At 42.6% G+C, this 24887-nt stretch overlaps 1 protein-coding gene across 3 annotated transcripts in view; it reads right to left on the reverse strand.

Annotated features, from left to right (window-relative positions):
• Positions 1-24887, reverse strand: part of LOC128645777 (inactive phospholipase C-like protein 2) — a 410224-nt gene that overhangs the window by 159481 nt on the left and 225856 nt on the right. For all 3 annotated transcript variants that reach the window (XM_053699021.1, XM_053699014.1, XM_053699030.1), the window contains one exon: positions 22925-23000. In XM_053699021.1, coding sequence (XP_053554996.1) covers positions 22925-23000 — 76 coding nt within the window. The remainder of the gene's footprint in view (positions 1-22924; positions 23001-24887) is intronic.

The following is a 24887-nucleotide window of genomic DNA, read 5'->3' on the forward strand; positions in this document are numbered from 1 at the left end:
TTCCTGACCTCTGTCAGAAATATTTTCATTTCTACCGAGTCTATTAGTGTTCCCAGGAAGGGAACCCTTGTGAGCGGGGAGAACTTTTTTCTACGTTCACCTTCCACCCGTGAGACCTTAGAAAGGCCAGAACAATGTCCGTATGAGCCTTGGCTCTGTGAAAAGACGACGCCTGTATTAAGATGTCATCCAGGTAAGGTGCTACTGCAATGCCCCGTGGTCTTAGTACCGCTAGAAGGGACCCTAGCACCTTTGTGAAAATTCTGGGAGCGGTGGCCAACCCGAAAGGAAGGGCCATGAACTGGTAATGCGTGTCCAGAAAGGCGAACCTTAGGAACTGATGATGATCTTTGTGGATAGGAATATGTAGGCACGCATCCTTTAGATCCACGGTAGTCATATATTGACCTTCCTGGATCATCGGTAAGATTGTCCGAATGGTTTCCATTTTGAATGATGGAACTCTGAGGAATTTGTTTAGAATTTTTAGATCCAGGATTGGCCTGAAAGTTCCTTCCTTTTTGGGAACTACAAACAGGTTTGAGTAAAAGCCCAGTCATTGTTCTGCAATTGGAACTGGGTGTATCACTCCCATCTTTAGAAGATCTTCTACACAGCGTAAGAACGCCTGTTTCTTTGTCTGGTCTGAAGACAAACAGGAAATGTGGAACCTTCCCCTTGGAGGAGAGTCCTTGAATACTAGAAGTTACCTCTGAGCAACAATTTCTAATGCCCAGGGATCTGGAACATCTCTTGCCCAAGCCTGAGCAAAGAGAGAAAGTCTGCCCCCTACCAGATCCGGTCCCGGATCGGGGGCTACCCCTTCATGCTGGCTTGGTAGCAGCCGCAGGCTTCTTGGCCTGTTTACCCTTGTTCAAGCCCTGCAAAGGCTTCCAGGTTGCTTTGGGCTGGGAAGCGTTACCCTCTTGCTTTGCAGTTGCAGAGGTTGAAGCAGGTCCGCTCCTGAAGTTGCGAAAGGAGCGAAAATTAGCCTTGTTTTTAGCCTTAAACGGTCTATCTTGTGGAACGGCATGGCCCTTTCCCCCAGTGATATCCAAAATAATTTCTTTCAACTCTGGGCCGAATAGGGTCTTTCCCTTGAAAGGAATATTTAGTAATTTTGTTTTGGACGACACGTCAGCCGACCACGATTTGAGCCAAAGCACTCTTCGCGCCATAATGGCAAAACCAGAATTTTTCGCAGCTAACTTAGGCCTAGATTTGGAGTTCGGCGGTAAAAGGGCTGCTAACGCTCCGCGGGCTTTTTTCTGGCCGCACCATAAATTTAACTCTGGTATCGAGAGTTTAATCAAATGCTGCGTTAGGCTCCAAAAAAGGAGCGTAGAGCATTTTTACCGCAAATGCAACTCTCGATACCAGAGTTGCTTACGGACGCGGCCGGCCTCAAAAACGTGCTCGTGCACGATTCTCCCATAGGAAACAATGGGGCTGTTTGAGCTGAAAAAAAACCTAACACCTGCAAAAAAGCAGCGTTCAGCTCCTAACGCAGCCCCATTGTTTCCTATGGGGAAACACTTCCTACGTCTGCACCTAACACTCTAACATGTACCCCGAGTCTAAACACCCCTAACCTTACACTTATTAACCCCTAATCTGCCGCCCCCGCTATCGCTGACCCCTGCATATTTTTTTAAACCCTTAATCTGCCGCTCCGTAAACCGCCGCCACCTACATTATCCCTATGTACCCCTAATCTGCTACCCCTAACACCGCCGACCCCTATATTATATTTATTAACCCCTAACCTGCCCCCCACAACGTCGCCGACACCTGCCTACACTTATTAACCCCTAATCTGCCGAGCGGACCTGAGCGCTACTATAATAAATGTATTAACCCCTAATCCGCCTCACTAACCCTATCATAAATAGTATTAACCCCTAATCTGCCCTCCCTAACATCGCCGACACCTAACTTCAATTATTAACCCCTAATCTGCCGACCGGAGCTCACCGCTATTCTAATAAATGTATTAACCCCTAAAGCTAAGTCTAACCCTAACACTAACACCCCCCTAAGTTAAATATAATTTAAATCTAACGAAATAAATTAACTCTTATTAAATAAATTATTCCTATTTAAAGCTAAATACTTACCTGTAAAATAAATCCTAATATAGCTACAATATAAATTATAATTATATTATAGCTATTTTAGGATTAATATTTATTTTACAGGCAACTTTGTAATTATTTTAACCAGGTACAATAGTTATTAAATAGTTAAGAACTATTTAATAGTTACCTAGTTAAAATAATAACAAATTTACCTGTAAAATAAATCCTAACCTAAGTTATAATTAAAACTAACACTACCCTATCAATAAAACAATTAAATAAACTACCTACAATTACCTACAATTAACCTAACACTACACTATCAATAAATTAATTAAATACAATTCCTACAAATAAATACAATTAAATAAACTATCTAAAGTACAAAAAATAAAAAAGAACTAAGTTACAGAAAATAAAAAAATATTTACAAACATAAGAAAAATATTACAACAATTTTAAACTAATTACACCTACTCTAAGCCCCCTAATAAAATAACAAAGCCCCCCAAAATAAAAAATTCCCTACCCTATTCTAAATTAAAAAAGTTACAAGCTCTTTTACCTTACCAGCCCTGAACAGGGCCCTTTGCGGGGCATGCCCCAAGAATTTCAGCTCTTTTGCCTGTAAAAAAAAACATACAATACCCCCCCCCCCAACATTACAACCCACCACCCACATACCCCTAATCTAACCCAAACCCCCTTAAAGAAACCTAACACTAAGCCCCTGAAGATCTTCCTACCTTGTCTTCACCATACCAGGTTCACCGATCCGTCCTGGCTCCAACATCTTCATCCAACCCAAGCGGGGGTTGGCGATCCATAATCCGGTCCAGAAGAGGCTCCAAAGTCTTCCTCCTATCCGGCAAGAAGAGGACATCCGGACCGGCAAACATCTTCTCCAAGCGGCATCTTCGATCTTCTTCCATCCGGAGCGAAGCGGCAGGATCCTGAAGACATCCAGCGCGGAACATCCATCCGGACCGACGACTGAACGACGAATGACTGTTCCTTTAAGGGACGTCATCCAAGATGGCGTCCCTCGAATTCCGATTGGCTGATAGGATTCTATCAGCCAATCGGAATTAAGGTAGGAATTTTCTGATTGGCTGATGGAATCAGCCAATCAGAATCAAGTTCAATCCGATTGGCTGATCCAATCAGCCAATCAGATTGAGCTCGCATTCTATTGGCTGTTCCGATCAGCCAATCGGAATTCGAGGGACGCCATCTTGGATGACGTCCCTTAAAGGAACAGTCATTCGTCGTTCAGTCGTCGGTCCGGATGGATGTTCCGCGCTGGATGTCTTCAGGATCCTGCCGCTTCGCTCCGGATGGAAGAAGATCGAAGATGCCGCTTGGAGAAGATGTTTGCCGGTCCGGATGTCCTCTTCTTGCCGGATAGGAGGAAGACTTTGGAGCCTCTTCTGGACCGGATTATGGATCGCCAACCCCCGCTTGGGTTGGATGAAGATCTTGGAGCCAGGACGGATCGGTGATACCTGGATGGTGAAGACAAGGTAGGAAGATCTTCAGGGGCTTAGTGTTAGGTTTCTTTAAGGGGGTTTGGGTTAGATTAGGGGTATGTGGGTGGTGGGTTGTAATGTTGGGGGGGGGGTATTGTATGTTTTTTTTACAGGCAAAAGAGCTGAAATTCTTGGGGCATGCCCCGCAAAGGGCCCTGTTCAGGGCTGGTAAGGTAAAAGAGCTTGTAACTTTTTTAATTTAGAATAGGGTAGGGAATTTTTTATTTTGGGGGGCTTTGTTATTTTATTAGGGGGCTTAGAGTAGGTGTAATTAGTTTAAAATTGTTGTAATATTTTTCTTATGTTTGTAAATATTTTTTTATTTTCTGTAACTTAGTTCTTTTTTATTTTTTGTACTTTAGATAGTTTATTTAATTGTATTTATTTGTAGGAATTGTGTTTAATTAATTTATTGATAGTGTAGTGTTAGGTTAATTGTAGGTAATTGTAGGTAGTTTATTTAATTATTTTATTGATAGGGTAGTGTTAGTTTTAATTATAACTTAGGTTAGGATTTATTTTACAGGTAAATTTGTTATTATTTTAACTAGGTAACTATTAAATAGTTCTTAACTATTTAATAGCTATTGTACCTGGTTAAAATAATTACAAAGTTGCCTGTAAAATAAATATTAATCCTAAAATAGCTATAATATAATTATAATTTATATTGTAGCTATATTAGGATTTATTTTACAGGTAAGTATTTAGCTTTAAATAGGAATAATTTATTTAATAAGAGTTAATTTATTTCGTTAGATTTAAATTATATTTAACTTAGGGGGGTGTTAGTGTTAGGGTTAGACTTAGCTTTAGGGGTTAATACATTTATTAGAATAGCGGTGAGCTCCGGTCGGCAGATTAGGGGTTAATAATTGAAGTTAGGTGTCGGCGATGTTAGGGAGGGCAGATTAGGGGTTAATACTATTTATGATAGGGTTAGTGAGGCGGGTTAGGGGTTAATAACTTTATTATAGTAGCGCTCAGGTCCGCTCGGCAGATTAGGGGTTAATAAGTGTAGGCAGGTGTCGGCGACGTTGAGGGGGGCAGATTAGGGGTTAATAAATATAATATAGGGGTCGGCGATGTTAGGGGTAGCAGATTAGGGGTACATAGGGATAACGTAGGTGGCGGCGATTTGCGGTCGGAAGATTAGGGGTTAATTATTTTAAGTAGCTTGCGGCGACGTTGTGGGGGGCAAGTTAGGGGTTAAGAAATATAATATAGGGGTCGGCGGGGTTAGGGGCAGCAGATTAGGGGTACATAAGTATAACGTAGGTGGCGGTCGGCAGATTAGGGGTTAAAAATTTAAATAGAGTGGCGGCGATGTGGGGGGACCTCGGTTTAGGGGTACATAGGTAGTTTATGGGTGTTAGTGTACTTTAGGGTACAGTAGTTAAGAGCTTTATAAACCGGCGTTAGCCAGAAAGCTCTTAACTCCTGCTATTTTCAGGCGGCTGGAATCTTGTCGTTAGAGCTCTAACGCTCACTTCAGAAACGACTCTAAATACCAGCGTTAGAAAGATCCCATTGAAAAGATAGGCTACGCAAATGGCGTAGGGGGATCTGCGGTATGGAAAAGTCGCGGCTGAAAAGTGAGCGTTAGACCCTTTAATCACTGACTCCAAATACCAGCGGGCGGCCAAAACCAGCGTTAGGAGCCTCTAACGCTGGTTTTGACGGCTACCGCCGAACTCCAAATCTAGGCCTTAGCTAATTGTAAAGCGGCATCTGTGATAAAAGAATTAGCCAGCTTCAGAGCATGAATTCTATCCATGACTTCGTCATATGAAGTCTCCCTCTGGAGCGACTCCTCCAGCGCCTCAAACCAAAAAGCCGCTGCAGTAGTTACAGGAATAATGCAGGCAATCGGTTGAAGAAGGAAACCTTGTTGAACAAATATTTTCTTTAGTAAACCTTCTAATTTTTTATCCATAGGATCTTTGAAAGCACAACTGTCTTCTATTGGTATGGTTGTGCGCTTGGCTAGTGTTGAAACTGCTCCCTCTACCTTAGGGACCGTCTGCCACGCGTCCCGCCTAGGGTCAGTTATGGGGAACATTTTCTTAAAGATAGGGGGGGGGACAAAAGGTACACCTGGTCTCTCCCACTCCCTAGTCACAATATCCGCCACCCTCTTCGGGATCGGAAACGCATCAGTGTATACAGGGACTTCTAGAAACTTGTCCATTTTACACAATTTTTCTGGGACCACCATGGGGTCACAATCATCCAGCGTAGCTAAAACCTCCTTAAGCAGTACGCGGAGGTGTTCCAGCTTAAATTTAAACGCTAAGGAATCTGATTCTGCCCGCTGAGAAACCTTTCCTGTGTCAGAAATTTCTCCCTCGGACAGTACATCCCTCACTGCCACTTCAGAGTGTTGTGAGGGTACAACAGATAAATCATCCAAAACTTCTGATTGCTCATCCTCTGTTCTTAAAACTGAGCTATCACGCTTTTTAGGAAAAACTGGCAGTTTGGATAGAAATGCCGCAAGGGAATTATCCATGACTGCTGCTAATTGTTGTAATGTAATAGGGGCCAATGCGCTAGAGGTACTAGGCATCGCTTGCGCGGGCGTAACTGGTGTCGACACATGGGGAGAGGAAGGAGGACTATCCTCGTTACCTTCCGTTAAAGAATCATCTTGGGCTACATTTTTAAGTGTCACTGCATGGTCTTTAAAATGTTTAGATACCTTAGCACACTTTGAACACAAATGTAAAGGGGGTACCGATATGGCTATTAAACACATAGAACAAGGTCTATCTGTAGGCTGAGACATGTTAAACAGACTTAGACAGCACTCAAATACAGTAAAATACCATTTTTGAAAAAAACGGTACTGTGCCTTTAAATAATAAAAAGCGCACACTTTTTTACTAAATCTCCAAAAATCATCCAATCTTTATGAAATTTTCACCATATGATCCTAATGCTTTGAAATGATTGTACAGTAAATTTCAAGTCAATTAACCCCTTACTGCCCAAATCATAGCAAATTAAAGCTGGCAACCGGTTAGCAAACTACAGAACCATGCCACAGCCTCTGCTGTGGCCCTACCTTCCTTGGGGATTAGTTTTGATAGAAAATAAGCCTCTCTGAAGTCCTCAAGTAATCTCTGGACTCTTCACATGGAGCTGCATGAAGCTGTCTGTAAAATCAACTGCGCAACTGAGGCGCGAATTTCAGGCCCCCTCCCTCTTCACTCTGGAGTTGTGGGGCCTTCCCAAGCCAAAAAAGGTGTCTAAATATATGCCATGCGGAATAAACCCCAAAAAAGTGTTTCAAATGTAATATAAACTTGTATAAATATCAGATTTTTGTAAAAAAATAATCGATTGCCCCTTAACAGTGTCCACCAGTGTTTGAGCCCTTTCAAATAAGCCTTCCTTCTATACTAAGTCTCAGAATATGGCTTACCTTTCCCACATGGGGATTCTTGTCAGTCTTCTAGCATTACTAAGTCTTGACTAGAAAAAATGACTGAAACATACCTTAAAGCAGTTAAGTCTGCAAACTGTTCCCCCCAACTGAAGTTTTCTGGTACTCAACAGTCCTGTGTGGGAACAGCAATGGATTTTAGTTACAACATGCTAAAATCGTTTTCCTCTCAGCAGAAATCTTCATCACAGAGTAAATAGTACAAACCGGCACTATTTTAAAATAACAAACTTTTGATTGAAGAAATAAAAACTACAAATCTAACACCACATTCACTTTAGCCTCCCGTGGAGATGCTACTTGTTAGAGCGGCAAAGAGAATGACTGGGGGGGCGGAGCCTGAGGGGGAGCTATATGGACAGCTCTGCTGTGTGCTCTCTTTGCCACTTCCTCTAGGGAATGAGAATATCCCACAAGTAAGGATGAATCCGTGGGCTGGATACACCATGTAAGAGAAAAGGCCCTGAAAAGTGCCTTTACATTGTGGTCTATGGGAACTGTGTGTTTCCAGTAAATATATATGTATATGAATATATACATATATATGTATGTGTTTATAGGTGTATATACACATGTAAACACATAAATATATATGTATATATTCATAACCATATATATTTACAATCTGCTAACTATCGCTACGTAACTTACCCCCTTCGCTGCGCTAGTTATCATGCCGTGTCTGACGGCATGATAACAAGGCTCCCATTGGAGCCTATGGAAGCATGCTCTTGTGAGTGCAAAGCTTCTGTGCAATGTGAACGCGAGGTCGGATTGCACCTAACCTGTAATACCAGTGCACATTTGCGTGCACTTGTATTACTAAGTTGAGCACAAATATCGCTTTTGTGAGCGTGATATTTTGCGATCAATTTATAATATAGCCCATAATAAATATTTGGCCTGTTTAGGGTCCTGAGGACTGGATTCAGGAAATACTGCAGCAGTGCATTGCTATCCCTCAACAAAGAATAACAATGGAATGAAGCAAATTCGATAGTAATAAATTGGAAATTTGTTTAAAAAAAGAAAATTTATGCTTACCTGATAAATTTGTTTCTTTTTAGACACGATGAGTCCATGGATCATCATCCTTACTTGTGGGATATCACATCCTAGTCAGCAGGAGGAGGCAAAGAGCACCACAGCAGAGCTGATAAATAGCTCCTCCCTTCCCTCCCACTCCAGTAATTCGACCGAAGTTAGGAAGAGAAAGGAAAAGTCAAGGTGCAGAGGTGTCTGAAGTGTATAATAAAAAAAACAACCTGTCTAAAAGAACAGGGCGGGCCGTAGACTTATTGTGTCTAAAAAGAAACAAATTTATCAGGTAAGCATTGTGTACTCAATTGCGCTAAGCGTCTAATACCTAGATTTTGGAAGTCTACACAGACTCCTACTCTTCTGATGTGGCTGAGGGAGGTGGAACATATCTTAGCAATGGAGCAAATACACTTCACCTTCCTGGGTAGGCAGGATTATATAGCTGACATTATTAACACATGGGAACAGGGGAAACCCTCACTTTAGGTGCGGAAACTGATATATGAATTTTGTGTCTACCTATTATGGACTAAATCACAACGGGAGTAACTCCTGCAACATTACATAAACAGTGGTAGGAAGTCAAGGACATCTATGGGTAGATATTTGCTGATTAACATGTTGATACAAGTGGCTGTAAATGCATTCTCCTCTTTGTTTACCTTTGTTACCGACATGATGTATACTGAGACATGAAACGTTTGTATTTGTATTTATATATTCTTTTACCCTTTTTTTTTATTTATTTATTTTTCTTTGTACTCTTGTTTGGAAAACTTTAATAAAAACAGTTGATTAAAAAAAACAATACCAAAGCTAGAGTACACGGATGATAATGGAGGGACAAGCCAGAGTACCTAAACGGAAGGCACCACTGCTTTAAGAACCTTTCTCCCAAAAGGAACCTCAGCCAAGGCAAAAGTATCAAATTTAGAAAATTTAGAAAAAGTGTGAAGAGAGGACCAAGTTGCAGCCTTGCAAATCTGCTCAACAGAAGCTTCATTTTTGAATGCCCATAAGGAAGCAACAGCCCTAATGGAACGAGCCTAACTCTTTCAGGAGGCTGCTGTCCAGCAGTCTCATATGCAAAAGGGATGATACTCTTCAGCCAAAAGGAAAGAGAAGTAGACGTAGCTTTCTGACCCTTACGTTTTCCAGAGAAAATGACTAACAGAGAAGACGATTGACGAAAGTCCTTATTCGCTTGTAAGTAAAATTTTAAAGCACGGACTATGTCCAAATTGTGCAGAAGACGTTCCTTCTGAGAAGAAGTATAAGAACACAAGGAAGGAACAACAATCTCCTGATTAATGTTCCTGTCTGAAACAACCTTAGGAAGAAAACCTAGTTTAGTACGTAAAACTACCTTATCTGAATGGAAAATAAGGTAAGGTGAATTGTATTGCAATGCAGATAGCTCAGATACTCTTCGAGCTGAAGAAATAGCAACAAGAAATAAAACTTTCCAAGATAACAACTTAATATCTAAGGAATGCATGGGCTCAAACGGAGCCCCCTGAAGAACTTTAAGAACTAAATTTAGACTCCATGGAGGAGTAACTGGTTTGAACACAGGCCTGATCCTAATCAAGGCCTGACAAAAAGATTGTACATCTGGCGCATCTGCCAGACGTTTGTGTAACAAAATAGATAAGGCAGAGATCTGACCCTTTAGGAAACTTGTCGATAAACCCTTCTCCAAACCTTCTTGGAGAAAAGACAAAATTCTGGGAATCCTAACTCTACTCCATGAGTAGCCCTTGGATTCACACCAATAGAGATATTTACGCCATATCTTATGGTAAATATTTCTAGTTACAGGCTTACACGCCTGAATCAAGGTCTCTATGACCGAATCCGAAAAACCCCGCTTGGATAGGAATAAGCGTTCAATCTCCAAGCAGTCAGCTTCAGAGAAACTACATTTGGGTGAAGGAAGGGTCCTTGAATGAGAAGGTCCTTCCTCAACGGAAGTCTCCAAGGTGGCAGGGATGACATGTCCACCAGATCGGCATACCAAATCCTGTGAGGCCAAGCAGGGGCAATGAGGATCACAGACGCCTTCTCCTGTTTGAATCGAGCAATGACCCGAGGAAGAAGTGCAAACGTTGGAAATAGGTATGCTAGGCTGAAGGACCAAAGGAACTGCCAGAGCATCTATCAGTTCTGCCTGGGGATCCCTGGACCTCAACCCGTATCTCGGGAGCTTGGCATTCTGACGAGATGCCATGAGATCTAACTCCTGCTGACCCCATTTGAGAATCAGGTTGGAGAATACTTCCGGTTGGAGTTCCCACTCTCCCGGATGAAAAGTCTGCCTGCTCAGAAAGTCCGCCTCCCAGTTGTCCACCCCTGGGATGTGGATCACTGACAGATGGCAAGAATGAGCCTCCACCCACCGGATTATCTTGGCTACCTCGGTCATCGCTAAGGAGCTCCTCGTTCCTCCCTGATGGGCCACTGTCGTTATGTTGTCCGACTGGAATCTGATGAACTGGGCCAAAGCCAGCCGAGGCCAGACCAGAAGAGCATTGAAGATCGCTCTTAGTTCCAGGATGTTTATAGGAAGAATAGACTCTGCCTGAGTCCATACTCCATGAGCGTTTAGGGAACCCCAGACAGCTCCCCATCCTAAAAGGCTGGTGTCTGTTGTCACAATCACCCAGGAAGGTCTGCGAAAGCAGGTTCCCTGGGATAGATGATTCAGAGACAACCACCATTGAAGAGAGTCCCTCATCTCGGATCCAGGGTTATTCGAGGAAACATAATCTCCATTCCACTGCCTGAGCATGTTTAACTGCAGAGGCCTGAGGTGAAACCGAGCAAACGGAATGATGTCCATTGCCGCCACCATCAGTCCGATTACTTCCATGCACTGAGCCACTGACGGCCGAGGATTGGACTGAAGGGCTCGACAGGTATCTAGAATCTTTGATTTTCCGACCTCTGTCAGAAAAATCCTCATAGATATAGAATCGATTAGAGTTCCCAAGAGAGTCACCCTTGTCTTTGGGATTAAGGAACTCTTTTACAGATTTACCTTCCACCCGTGAGTTCGCAGGAAGGATAGCACAATGAGGGTATGAGAGCTTGGTTGTTGACAAGATGGTGCCTGGATTAGAATATCATCATGATAAGGTGCCACAGCAATGCCCCACGGTCTTAGAACCACCAACAGAGACCCCAGAACCTTTGTGAAAATTCTGGGTGCTGTGGCCAGCCCGAAAGGAAGAGCCACGAACTGGAAGTGTTTGTCCAGAAAGGCAAACCTTAGGAACTTGTGATGATCTCTGTGGATAGGAACATGTAGATATGCATCCTATAAGTCCACTGTCATCATAAATTGACCCTCCTGGATCAATGGAAGAATGGTACGAATAGTTTCCATCTTGAAAGATGGAACTCTGAGAAACTTGTATAGACTCTTGAGGTCTTAGATAGGTCTGAAAGTTCCCTCCTTTTTGGGAACTACAAACAGATTTGAATAAAAAACCTGCCTGTGTTCCTTTACAGGAACGGGAATAATTACTCCCAGGGAGGAGAGGTCTCTTACACAATGTAAGAAACTCTATTTTTATCTGGTTTGCAGATATTCGGTGAGGAACATTTTTTAACTCCAGTTTGTATCCCTGGGACACTATTTCTATAGCCCAGGGATCCTGAACTTCCCGCACCCAAGCCTGAATGAAGAAAGAAAGTCTGCCCCCTAACAGATCCGGTCCCGGATCGGGGGCATGCCCTTCATGCTGTTTTGGATACAGCAGCAGGCTTCTTGGACTGTTTACCCTTGTTCCAAGGCTGGTTGGGTCTCCAAGTAGGCTTAGATTGCGAATAGTTTCCTTCCTGTTTAGAGGAGGAAGAGAAAGAATTTCCCTTGAAATTTCGAAAGGAACTAAAATTACTTTGTCGTGCTTTTTGTTTACTTCTCTTATCCTGAGGAAGGAGATGACCCTTACCTCCCGTGATATCAGATATAATTTCCTTCAGGCCAGGTCCAAACAAGGTCTTTCCCTTGTAAGGAATTGCTAGAAGCTTAGACTTGGATGACACGTCCGCAGACCAAGGTTTTAACCATAAGGCTCTGCGGGCTAGGATAGAGAGCCCTGAACTCTTAGCTGCTAATTTAGTAATTTGCAGGGAAGCATCCGTAATAAAAGCATTGGCTAACTTCAGAGCTTTAATCCTATCTTGGATCTCCTCTAAAGAAGTCTCAGACTTAAGAGACTCAGACAGAGCATCAAACCAATAAGCTGCCGCACTAGTGACAGTAGCAATGCACGCAGCCGGCTGCAATAGCAGACCCTGGTGAACATAATTCTTTTTAAGTAGACCCTCCAACTTCTTGTCCATGGGGTCTTTAAAGGCACAACTATCCTCAATAGGAATAGTAGTTCACTTGGCTAAGGTGGAGATAGCCCCTTGACAGGTTCAGCTATAGGAAACATCTTTTTGAAAATAGGAAAAGGAGAGAAGGGAATACATGGTCTCTCCCATTCCTTAGAAACAATCTCCGAAGCTCGCTTAGGAACTGGAAAAACATCTGAGTAAGTAGGAAAATTCGAAACATCTGTCCAATTTACTCGATTTCGCCGGAGCGACTACTACTGTAGAATCACAGTCGTCTAAGGTAACCAAAACCTCCCTGAGCAACAGGCGGAGGTGTTCTAGTTTAAATCTGAAAGAGACAACCTCTGAATCAGTCAAAGGCAATGAACTCTCTGAGTCTGAAATTTTGCCCTCTGATAGAACTTATATACCCTCCATCTCAGTTCCCTGGGAGGGTACCTCTGAGACTGCCACCATGGCATCAAAAACCTCACTGATAACATGGTTGTCTTTCCTCTTACGTTTGCCTTGTAGCATAAGAAAAGCAGACAACGCATCAGAAATTGTGGAAGACATAAGCGCAGCTATGTCCTTTAAAGTAACCCCAGCAGTCACTAGAGTAGAAGTACAGGGAACTGCTTGAGCGGGCGCTAAAGTTTGGGACGCTTGGGGAGAAAGCTGCAGCATACACTGACTCTCTTCATTAGAGTCCTGAGAAGCATCCGTCTTAGAAAAATTTTGATCATGAAAAATTCTCTCTCTATAACTCAAAGTCCTCTCAATACACGAGGGACAAAAAGGAATTGGTGGTTCCACATTGGCATCCAAACACATGGAGCAAGTAAGATTTTCCACGGCTCCAATGTCCATACTAAATCCAAAGAAACTAAAGCTCTAAGTCCATACTAAAGCTCTGCTGAGGCACCTACCTGACCACCAGACTCCTGCTATGTACTGAAACGATCCGGATACAAAGGGCTGTATAGTGCACTAACCGCTTGCTTAATAATCTGCAAAAACCATGTGGTTCAAGTGCGACGTAGCTCAGCCGTTCCTCATATACAAGAGAAGGCTGAGTGATGCGCAGTTCAGAGACACAGTGCGAAAACAAAATTTATGCTTACCTGATAAATTCATTTCTCCTGTAGTGTGGTCAGTCCACGGGTCATCATTACTTCTGGGATATTATCTCCTCCCCTACAGGAAGTGCAAGAGGATTCACCCAGCAGAGCTGCTATATAGCTCCTCCCCTCTACGTCACCTCCAGTCATTCGACCAAAGGACCAACGAGAAAGGAGAAGCCCAAGGGTGTAGTGGTGACTGGAGTATAATCCAAAAATTTTTTAAGCCTGCCATAAAAAACAGGGCGGGCCGTGGACTGACCACACTACAGGAGAAATGAATTTATCAGGTAAGCATAAATTTTGTTTTCTCCTGTTAAGTGTGGTCAGTCTACGGGTCATCATTACTTCTGGGATACCAATGCCAAAGCAAAAGTACACGGATGACGGGAGGGACAGGCAGGCTCTTTATACGGAGGGAACCACTGCCTGAAGAACCTTTCTCCCAAAAACAGCCTCCGAAGAAGCAAAAGTGTCAAATTTGTAAAATTTGGAAAAAGTATGAAGAGAAGACCAAGTTGCAGCCTTGCAAATCTGTTCAACAGAAGCCTCATTCTTAAAGGCCCAAGTGGAAGCCACAGCTCTAGTAGAATGAGCTGTAATTCTTTCAGGAGGCTGCTGTCCAGCAGTCTCATAGGCTAATCGTATTATGCTACGAAGCCAAAAAGAGAGAGAGGTAGCAGAAGCTTTTTGACCTCTCTTCTGACCAGAATAAATGACAAACAGGGAAGACGTTTGACGAAAATCCTTAGTTGCCTGTAGATAAAATTTCAGGGCACGGACTACATCTAGATTGTGTAGCAGACGTTCCTTCTTCGAGGAAGGATTAGGACACAAAGATGGAACAACAATCTCCTGATTGATATTCCTGTTGGTGACCACCTTAGGTAGGAACCCAGGTTTAGTACGCAGAACTACCTTGTCTGAATGAAAAATCAGATAAGGAGAATCACAATGTAAGGCAGATAACTCAGAAACTCTTCGAGCCGAGGAAATAGCCATTAAAAACAGAACTTTCCAAGATAACAACTTGATATCAATGGAATGAAGGGGTTCAAACGGAACACCCTGTAAAACATTAAGAACTAAGTTCAAACTCCATGGCGGAGCAACAGTTTTAAACACAGGCTTGATCCTAGCTAAAGCCTGACAAAAAGCTTGAACGTCCGGAACTTCTGACAGACGTTTGTGTAAAAGAGCTGAAATCTGTCCCTTTAAAGAACTAGCAGATAACCCCTTTTCTAAACCTTCTTGTAGAAAAGACAATATCCTTGGAATTCTAACCTTACTCCATGAGTAACTCTTGGATTCGCACCAATATAAGTATTTACGCCATATTTTATGGTAAATCCTTCTGGTAACAGGCTTCCTAGCCTGTATTAAGGTATCAATAACTGGCTCAGAAAAACCACGTTTTGATAAAATCAAGCGCTCAATTTCCAAGCAGTCAGCTTCAGAGAAGTTAGATTTTGATGTTTGAATGGACCCTGGATCAGAAGGTCCTGTTTCAGAGGTAGAGACCAAGGTGGACAGGATGACATGTCCACTAGATCTGCATACCAAGTCCTGCGTGGCCATGCAGGTGCTATTAGAATCACTGATGCACTCTCCTGTTTGATTCTGGCAATCAATCGAGGAAGCATCGGGAAGGGTGGAAACACATAAGCCATCCCGAAGGTCCAAGGTGCTGTCAAAGCATCTATCAGAACCGCTCCCGGATCCCTTGATCTGGACCCGTAGCGAGGAAGCTTGGCGTTCTGACGAGACGCCATGAGATCTATCTCTGGTTTGCCCCAACGTCGAAGTATCTGGGCAAAGACCTCCGGATGAAGTTCCCACTCCCCCGGATGAAAAGTCTGACGACTTAAGAAATCCGCCTCCCAGTTCTCCACTCCCGGGATGTGGATTGCAGACAGGTGGCAAGAGTGAGACTCTGCCCAGCGAATTATCTTTGATACTTCCATCATTGCTAAGGAGCTTCTTGTCCCTCCCTGATGGTTGATGTAAGCTACAGTCGTGATGTTGTCCGACTGAAACCTGATGAACCCCCGAGTTGTTAACTGGGGCCAAGCCAGAAGGGCATTGAGAACTGCTCTCAATTCCAGAATGTTTATTGGAAGGAGACTCTCCTCCTGATTCCATAGTCCCTGAGCCTTCAGAGAATTCCAGACAGCACCCCAACCTAGAAGGCTGGCGTCTGTTGTTACAATTGTCCAGTCTGGCCTGCTGAATGGCATTCCCCTGGACAAGTGCGGCCGATAAAGCCACCATAGAAGAGAATTTCTGGTCTCTTGATTCAGATTCAGAGTGGGGGACAAATCTGAGTAATCCCCATTCCACTGACTTAGCATGCACAATTGCAGCGGTCTGAGATGTAGGCGTGCAAAAGGTACTATGTCCATTGCCGCTACCATTAAGCCGATCACCTCCATGCATTGAGCTACTGACGGGTGTTGAATGGAAACAGTTGAAAATAATTAAGTTATAGCATCAAATCTTTGTAAGAAATATACAATTTTAGCAAAGGATTGTTCCCATTAGCAAAGGATAACTAACCCTGTCAGCAGAAAAAATACACAAATAAACGTTTTTTATCACAGTCAGCTACACTCTTCACAGCTCTGCTGTGATGATTACCTCCCTCAAAAAAGGATTTGAAGATCCCTGAGTTCTGAAGAGATGAACCGGATCATGCAGGAAGAAAATGAACCTCTGACTGAATTTTTTGATGCGTAGTAAAAGCGCCAAAAATGGCCCCTCCCCCTCACACATAACAGTGAGAGAGATCAGTGAACTGCTTTAAATTAAACAAAACTATTGCCAAGTGGAAAAAATAGTGCCCACAACATTTTTTCACCCAGTACCTCAGAGAAATAAACGTTTTTACATGCCAGCAAAAAAACGTTTAACCTCAATAAATCAATTGTTATTTAAAACCTATTGCAAGTCCCTGCAAATTAGGTAAAATCTATGCATACAGTATAAAACCAGTGAAGTACCATTCCCCAGAATACTGAAGTGTAAAATATACATACATGACAGCCTGATACCAGCTACATCTACTGCATTTAAGGCTGAGTTTACATTATAACGGTATGGCAGGATTTTCTCATCAATTCCATGTCAGAAAATAACAAACTGCTACATACCTCTTTGCAGATTCATCTGCCCGCTGTCCCCTGATCTGAAGTTTACCTCTCCTCAGATGGCCGAGAAACAGCAATATGATCTTAACTACTCCGGCTAAAATCATAGAAAAAACTCAGGTAGATTCTTCTTCAAATTCTACCAGAGAATGAATAACACACTCCGGTGCTATTATAAAATAACAAACTTTTGATTGAAGGTAATAAACTAATTAAATCACCACAGTCCTCTCACACATCCTATCTATTCGTTGGGTGCAAGAGAATGACTGGGGGTGACGTAGAGGGGAGGAGCTATATAGCAGCTCTGCTGGGTGAATCCTCTTGCACTTCCTGTAGGGGAGGAGATAATATCCCAGAAGTAATGATGACCCGTGGACTGACCACACTTAACAGGAGAAAACAGTAGCCCCGTCCATCGTGGGCATCACTAAACATACCTTAACCAGCTTCATAGAAAAAAATAAGCCGTTATTAAAAACAACCACCGAAACAAATATGCAGCATATCTCCCCACCCCAGTGCTCCTGTACTTGTGCTGTCTATAATAAAAACTCTCTAACATAAAGAGTGTCATGTCCCAACATAAAGCGTCCCAGCCTCTGAGCCTTATGTGAATACCTTCATTTAAAGTGCCCACTTTTCTGTCTTTTTTCTGTGAGATAATATTGAGAATAAAGAAAAAGTCAGCACTTACCTTAAAGCTGTCCGACAGCAAGACAGTCCAGCAGGTTTAAGAGGTCCTCTCCCTCCCATAGCCCTATTGAAAATTATGAAGCCTGAGTTAACTTTGCTTAGGCTATCAGGATTAAGGCAGCATAAATGTATGGGAGGCGCAGTGAGAATTATGTCCCACCAGTTCCCATTGCTTTAAAGCCACAAATAGCTCTACTGAAGAGACTGATCTGGACTACGGCTACACCCTAAAACAAAGCAGCACAATCTTGTACTGCTTTAAAAATAAAAAACTCTTGATTGAAGAATTTAATCTAACACCTCACTTTACCTCTTCCTATCACTAACGTAGGCAAAGAGAATGACTGGAGTGGGAGGGAAGGGAGGAGCTATTTAACAGCTCTGCTGTGGTGCTCTTTGCCTCCTCCTGCTGTCCAGGAGGTGATATCCCACAAGTAAGGATGATGATCCGTGGACTCATTGTGTCTTTAAAAAGAAATGGTGTGCTCTACCTGAAAAAAAATGTTAGGTTTCTTGTCCCTTTAAATAAAGAATTTGTCTTTGTACATATTACTATAAGGTTTCTTAAAAGACATGAGTCACACTCATTCTCTTATTACAGTTGTTCACACTAACAGTTATTAAACTATATTCTAGATTGTCTTAAAGCAAAGACGTTAGAATAAACATGACCAAGGACAATTAACCTTTAATGTTCCAGTGTTATCTTTCCTATTTGCATGATGTAACGGTACCAACCGGATACCAAGGGTTAACACCAGGGAACAATGTCCTGCATAGGGAATCAGCAGTTCACAACCCAGCCAGTTTTCAGGTTTTAAACAGAATAACACTTTATTTGAAGGCAGCATACAGATTTATACAGGTTTTTGACCCCCCCCCCCCCAGATGGGGGTTGAAAGAATGTTGTACATTAGATAAAAGGGAGAAGCGCCCTTGACATGATACAATAGGATTATATTACTTAAACACTTCAACCACAGGACACTCTTGACTCTCCTTATCACTTAGGCGTTTCTCTCTGGGGGTGATCAAACAATAGAATGCTAAGCATTAATTAGATTGTAGCTGGAGCCAGCCACTTGTGGTTAGAAAATAAAGTTAACACTTTCAGTCCTGACCGAAGGGTCTGTCACAGACAACCTTTCTTACGTTATAGTCCAGAAGTGGCTAGGTTTGCCACAATGCTCCCCCAGAACCAAGCCGGCATACACAGTCTGATCCCAACGGATCGGCTTGGGGATGTCCGGGGCAACAACTTTCGGCTCAAGTAAGCTACGGGGTGTTCTCCGCCATCTGCTCCAACTTGGCTCAGTACTGCCCCCACCCCAAACATGGAAGCGTCTCTTCCCGGAGGGACTGGGCTTGGGTAGTCACAGGGTTAACATTAGCGGGATCCATGGGAGCATAGGCAGAAACAAGGGGGGCCAAGTCATTTCCAAGGAGAACATCAGCAGGTAAGTCCTTCTTGACCCCCACATTCACAAGTCTAGCGCCCACTCCCCAATCCAAATGTACCCTGGCAACAGGTAGGCGGAACACAGTGCCCCCTGCTACCCTCACAGCCACAGTGTCTCCAGTGTGCTGTTTCTCAGGCACCAAGTTCTCTTGAAGCAAGGTCATGGTAGCACCAGTATCCCGTAGACAACTGACCTCCTTCCCATTCACTTTAACCCGTTGCCGGTTATTCCGGTGGGCAGCTTGCACGGGGTCTGCTTCATGTAGGCTGCCCCAGCATTCTGGCGCCTCTACGTAGCGGGCCACAGGCTGAGGATTATGTGGGATTCCGCCAGCGGGTCTTCTCCAGGACTGTGCTTGATTCGCTGCATTTAGGGGACACTCTGGTCTTTTGTGCCCTAGTTGCTTACATCCAAAGCACCGAATAGGTTGTGAGTAGCCCCGCGAATTGAACCGGGCTCTCTGAGGGTAGTTCGTGGCCGGAGGCCGTGTGGTATAGCGGTGCGCCGGGGGTTGGTAACTGGCAGCTGCTGGGGTGACTGGGGGTCTGTACTCCACTCTAGCAGTGGGCAATCGGTATACTGCTCCCCCTGCCCCTCGTACTGCCACGGATCCGCCAGTGGGTGCTGTATCCGGCACCAAATGGGGAGCTATCAGGGTTAAAGTAGCTCCCGAATCCCGAAGTCCCTGGACCGACATCACCTCATGCAGAATTCCCAGGGGTTCCTCGGCTTGGGTGCTCAACACCTCATGAGCGGCTGGCTCCGTTTGGTAATGGTGAGCAGCCGCCCTTGGGGCCAGGTTCTGTCTGACCTGGTTCCAAGCTTGTCTGCTCCGATTTTGGGTGCACTCACGTGCCATATGTCCCCACTGCTTGCAGGTGTGGCATTGTATATTAGCCCGTCCGTTGTTAGGCTGTAGTCCATGGTGCCTCCTGGCATCAAAATGCTGGTCTGCTAATCTGGCTGCTTCGGTTAAGGTGAGGGGTTTTCGATCTCTCACCCATTCTTGGGCTTCTGGGGACAAGCCGTTAAAGAATTGCTCCAACAGCATCAGTTGTCGCAATTCTTCCATGGTGGTAGCTTGGCTGGCCTGTATCCACCCCTGAGATGCTTGATCCAGCTTGTGGGCCCACTCTGCATGGGAATCTCTTTCTGGCTTGCGCAGGCCTCTAAACTTGCGCCGGTATGCCTCTGAGGTAATGGCATATCTTTCCAAGATCGCTCTCTTCACTTTAGCGTAATCCTTGCTGTCCTCCCTGGGTACAGCGCGATACGCTTCCGCTGCCCTACCGGCTAGCTTGCCTGCTAGCACCGGCACCCATACGGACTGCTCCAAATCATGTAACTCGCACAGTCTCTCAAAATCCTGTAAATACCCATCAATCTCATCCTTCTCCTCACAAAACATTTTAAATGCATGGTATGGGATTTTGGGTCTTACTGGGTTGCTGAGTGCGTCCAAAATGGATTCTGCTCGGGAGGATGCATTCCGCGGACTGTGTGCCATCACGTACTCCTGCACATCTGCCATTACCACGGATAGCATATCCCGTGGTACAGGTTGGGGTAAAAATTCCAGCCTGGTCCTCATTTCCCTCTGGTATAGGGTCTCCTCCATGGCTGCTGGAGGCGTAGCGCTGCGAGCTCTGTCTCCCTCCATCAGCTCAGCAATTAATATAGCCTTGGGTTTGCTGCTGCCTATCTTTCCCCTGGCTTCTAGCAGTTCCTTTTACGTTTGTCTCTTTAGCTTAGAATAATCCATCTCCATTCACTTCGGTCCCTGGTACTCCTTCCATCTTAGTCAGTATTGTAGTAATCCCCCTCTTCCTGAGGTTACTGCTTGTGTAGTTGCTCTTCTGGGCGATAAGGTTCATCCCACCGCTGCCACCAATTGTAACGGTACCAACCGGATACCAAGGGTTAACACCAGGGAACAATGTCCTGCATAGGGAATCAGCAGTTCACAACCCAGCCAGTTTTCAGGTTTTAAACAGAATAACACTTTATTTGAAGGCAGCATACAGATTTATACAGGTTTTTGACCCCCCCCCCCCCCAGATGGGGGTTGAAAGAATGTTGTACATTAGATAAAAGGGAGAAGCGCCCTTGACATGATACAATAGGATTATATTACTTAAACACTTCAACCACAGGACACTCTTGACTCTCCTTATCACTTAGGCGTTTCTCTCTGGGGGTGATCAAACAATAGAATGCTAAGCATTAATTAGATTGTAGCTGGAGCCAGCCACTTGTGGTTAGAAAATAAAGTTAACACTTTCAGTCCTGACCGAAGGGTCTGTCACAGACAACCTTTCTTACGTTATAGTCCAGAAGTGGCTAGGTTTGCCACACATGAAATAATAAAGTGTTATTTCTATTGACAATTACAATGTGCCAATTAAACCCCGATCACCCTCTCTGACACAGTTGTGAGAGAAAACCACTTTGCAGAAGTATTCTCTGCTAATCATTTCATATTGTAGCATTTTAATTAGTTCCCTGACAAAGTAGCATAAACAGCTAACATTCCTACGTCCAAAGAATGTTTAAGATCATAAAAAGTATGTGTCACAAATTGTATTAGTATCTTTAGAAAATATCCCATTAATTTCAGGGAGGTAGGTCCAGGAAGATTGTGGGTAGCTAGCTGTGTTTGAGTTGACTCTAGGCTGACAGCATTTGGGTAGCACTCTTTATATGCAAAGGCTATGGTCAGAGACGAGGGTCAGAACACACTAGCTAAGAACACTGCTGTTAAAGAAATTCTATATCTTGGCTCTAGAATTTTGGATTTTTTTAAAAAAGATCCATATCTTGGCTCTGGACAGAACTTCACCCTGTACACTTATCTTTAAATAGACACCATAGTTACATAGTGGATGAGGTTTAAAAAAGACAGTTCAACCTATACAAATCTTAATATATTTACAATAAAAGCTACAGTTGAGCTTAATTTAATCCCATTAAAATGGTGACCCATTTAACATCAGCAATCATATCCCTGAATTCTGTTTCTAGCCAGAAATGTATCCAAACCATTTTAAATGTATCTAAGGTATTGGCATTTACTAACCCCATAGGTAATGAGTTCCACAATTTGATTGCTCTTACAGTGAAAACATGTTTACGTTGCTGGAGATTAAATCTACTTTTCTCCAGCCTTAAATTGTGACCTCTTGTCACAAACTATTTTCTTGGAATAAACAGAGCTTCTGCCCTCTCTGTATATTGGCATAGAATATATTTATAAAGTAATCATGTAACCTCTCAAGCACCTTTCTTCTAGAGAAAACAGACCCAGTTTGGCTAGTCTCTTTTCATAGCTTAAATTCTCCATTTCCCTTATGAGTTTCTTTGACATTTTTCTTTTTTTGAGATTGGTCCCCAGTTCTGCACTCCATACTCAAGGTGAGGTCTTACCAGCGATTTATATAGTGACAGATTATGCTTTCCTCCCTTGCATCAATGCCTCTTTTATACATGCTAGTATATTATTATCCTTAGAATCCTCTGCCCTGCATTGTGCACCATTTTTTATCTTGTTATCTATAAGCACACCCAAATCCATTTCCTCCTTTAGCTTGTTATCTATTACTACTCCCAAATCTCTTTCCTCCTCTGTTTTGCTAAGTCTAGTCCCATTTAAATAATAGGTTACCTGCTTATTTTTACTTCCAAAAAAAACCTTGCATTTTCCAGTTTTAAATCTCATTTTCCATTTACCTGCCCATTCTTCTAAATTTTGTAGATCCCCATTGACAATGTCTATCATTTTTAGTGATTCCAATAAATCAGTATAAACAGAAAGGCATCATGGTAAATGCTGTCTATGCATGTGAACTAATATATGCAAATATCTATATTTGTGGATTCATTTTAAGTTACATAAATGCGAAGATAATGGCTCTTTTTAACGTCAAGACGGGTGCATTTTTCACGGTTGAGTGTTAGTCTACAGTGGACTAAGATAACGTATGTCATTATAAACATTCACTGGTCCCCTCTCCATCAAGTATGTTCTCTATGAAATGTAGAAGCCATGCTTCTGTGACAAATGCTTGTTTTTTATTACTCACCAGCTTTCTGCACCTGAATTATTTTGCTGTAAACTGCATCTGAAGTTTCGATTAATGTCCGACTGGCTTGTATGAACTGAAAAATGCCAAAACATACACCAGCATAAGTATGTGGATAAACTGGCTGAAACATACACAACTAGTGGGAATATTAATATTTTTTTTTTTTAAACTTTATTAAAGGTAAAGCAAACAAATTACTGAAAAGAGAAAATCAGTATGACTGAGACCAACTGAAAGAAGGTCACATTACAAAGTTGTTTGAGATGACACAATACATAACAGTGAAATACAAAGAACAGAAACAACATAAGATAAATATAGTGCAATGCTGTTCTCGTAGGAAAGTATTTAAGTGTCAGTTGTAGAGGAATTTGGAAATATAATAAACGTTCATTAGTAGGATAATCCTTCGACCAACTGATTCCAAGCATATCTAATGCTGACTGGCTTGCAAGCTGTTGGACAAGTAGTTAAGGAGGTATATATGCATTTGGTCTAGAGTGCTTGTGGGTACTAGAGGGGACGTGAGAAAGATGAAGTGTATTCAGGTTGGTGGTGGTGCTTGATTTAGATATTCTTCCCAGAGGAAGCAAATGGATTGATAATCATCCAAACGTTTACTTTGTGTGTAGTGGTGTTTTTCTAGCTGGAGAGATTGGGTGGTTATCTCTCTCCAGGTGTTAACTGATGGGAGGTGCGGTGATTTCCAATTTTTTGGGATAAGTCTTTTTGCTGAGTTGACCATAATGGTCATCAATGTGAGTCTCAATTTACATTTAATCTTAGTAAATTTGTTAAAGAGGAAAAACCAGATGTTTAGGTCTAGAATCGTTTAGAGTGCCCTTTCCATTTCAGTCTTGATTGTCATCCAGTAAGATTGAGCGATGGGACAAGCCCACCAAATGCGAGTGGGAGTAGCGGGAATATTAATATTACTAAAAATAAGTAAATATTAACATCATGTTATAATTATCCATAACCAATTAATGAACTTTGCAGTAACAGTTTTATTTTTGAAAATATATATATACTTTATATTGGGGCATGGGAACGATCTTTTAACATTTATGTATCACTTCCACTACAGTAACAGTAACCATGTTTTTTATGATATAGTCAAAATCTGTCAGAAACGCTATACTTATCTGCAGTTACATCAGTCATCCCCTAAAGAATGAGGTGGCTGGGGATCATAGTACATGCCCTAAAAGTTTGTCTAGGGGAGATAGAACCACTTATTGGCTTAACTGGGCAAGCCTTGTTAATAAAAAAAAAAAAAAGCTAAACTTGGGAGCCAGAAAGACCAGATATAAATCAGCAGTTTTTAGCTTCTTAAATTTGTTTAACTTCCCTAATATATTTTTCAGTATTTCTAAAATGAATAACGGTATATATGTTAAAGCACTGATTTGTGTATATCAATGATAGCAAAGCAAATATTTTATGTGTTACTAACAGTCAAATGGTTCATTTGCTGCTTAAATTTATTGACAACTGTATATACGGGTGCATAATAATTAAATTAGACATGTGAGCCTATGGGATTACATACACACACACACACGCACATACACACACACATACACACACACATACATAAACATACATACACACACACATACATAAACATACACACACACACACACGCACATACACACACACACACACACACACATACATAAACATACATACACACACACATACACACATACATAAACATACACACACGCACATACACACACACACACACACACATACATAAACATACATACACACACACATACACACATACATAAACATACATACACACACACATACACACACACACATACATAAACATACACACACACGCACATACATACACACACATACATGTGTCAATCAATCCAATCGTACTCGATCGGGTTGAATTGCGGCGATGTCTGTCCGCCTGCTCAGAGCAGGTGGACAGGTTATGGAG

Source organism: Bombina bombina, chromosome 1, assembly GCF_027579735.1.
Source record: "Bombina bombina isolate aBomBom1 chromosome 1, aBomBom1.pri, whole genome shotgun sequence".
Lineage (NCBI taxonomy): Eukaryota > Metazoa > Chordata > Amphibia > Anura > Bombinatoridae > Bombina > Bombina bombina.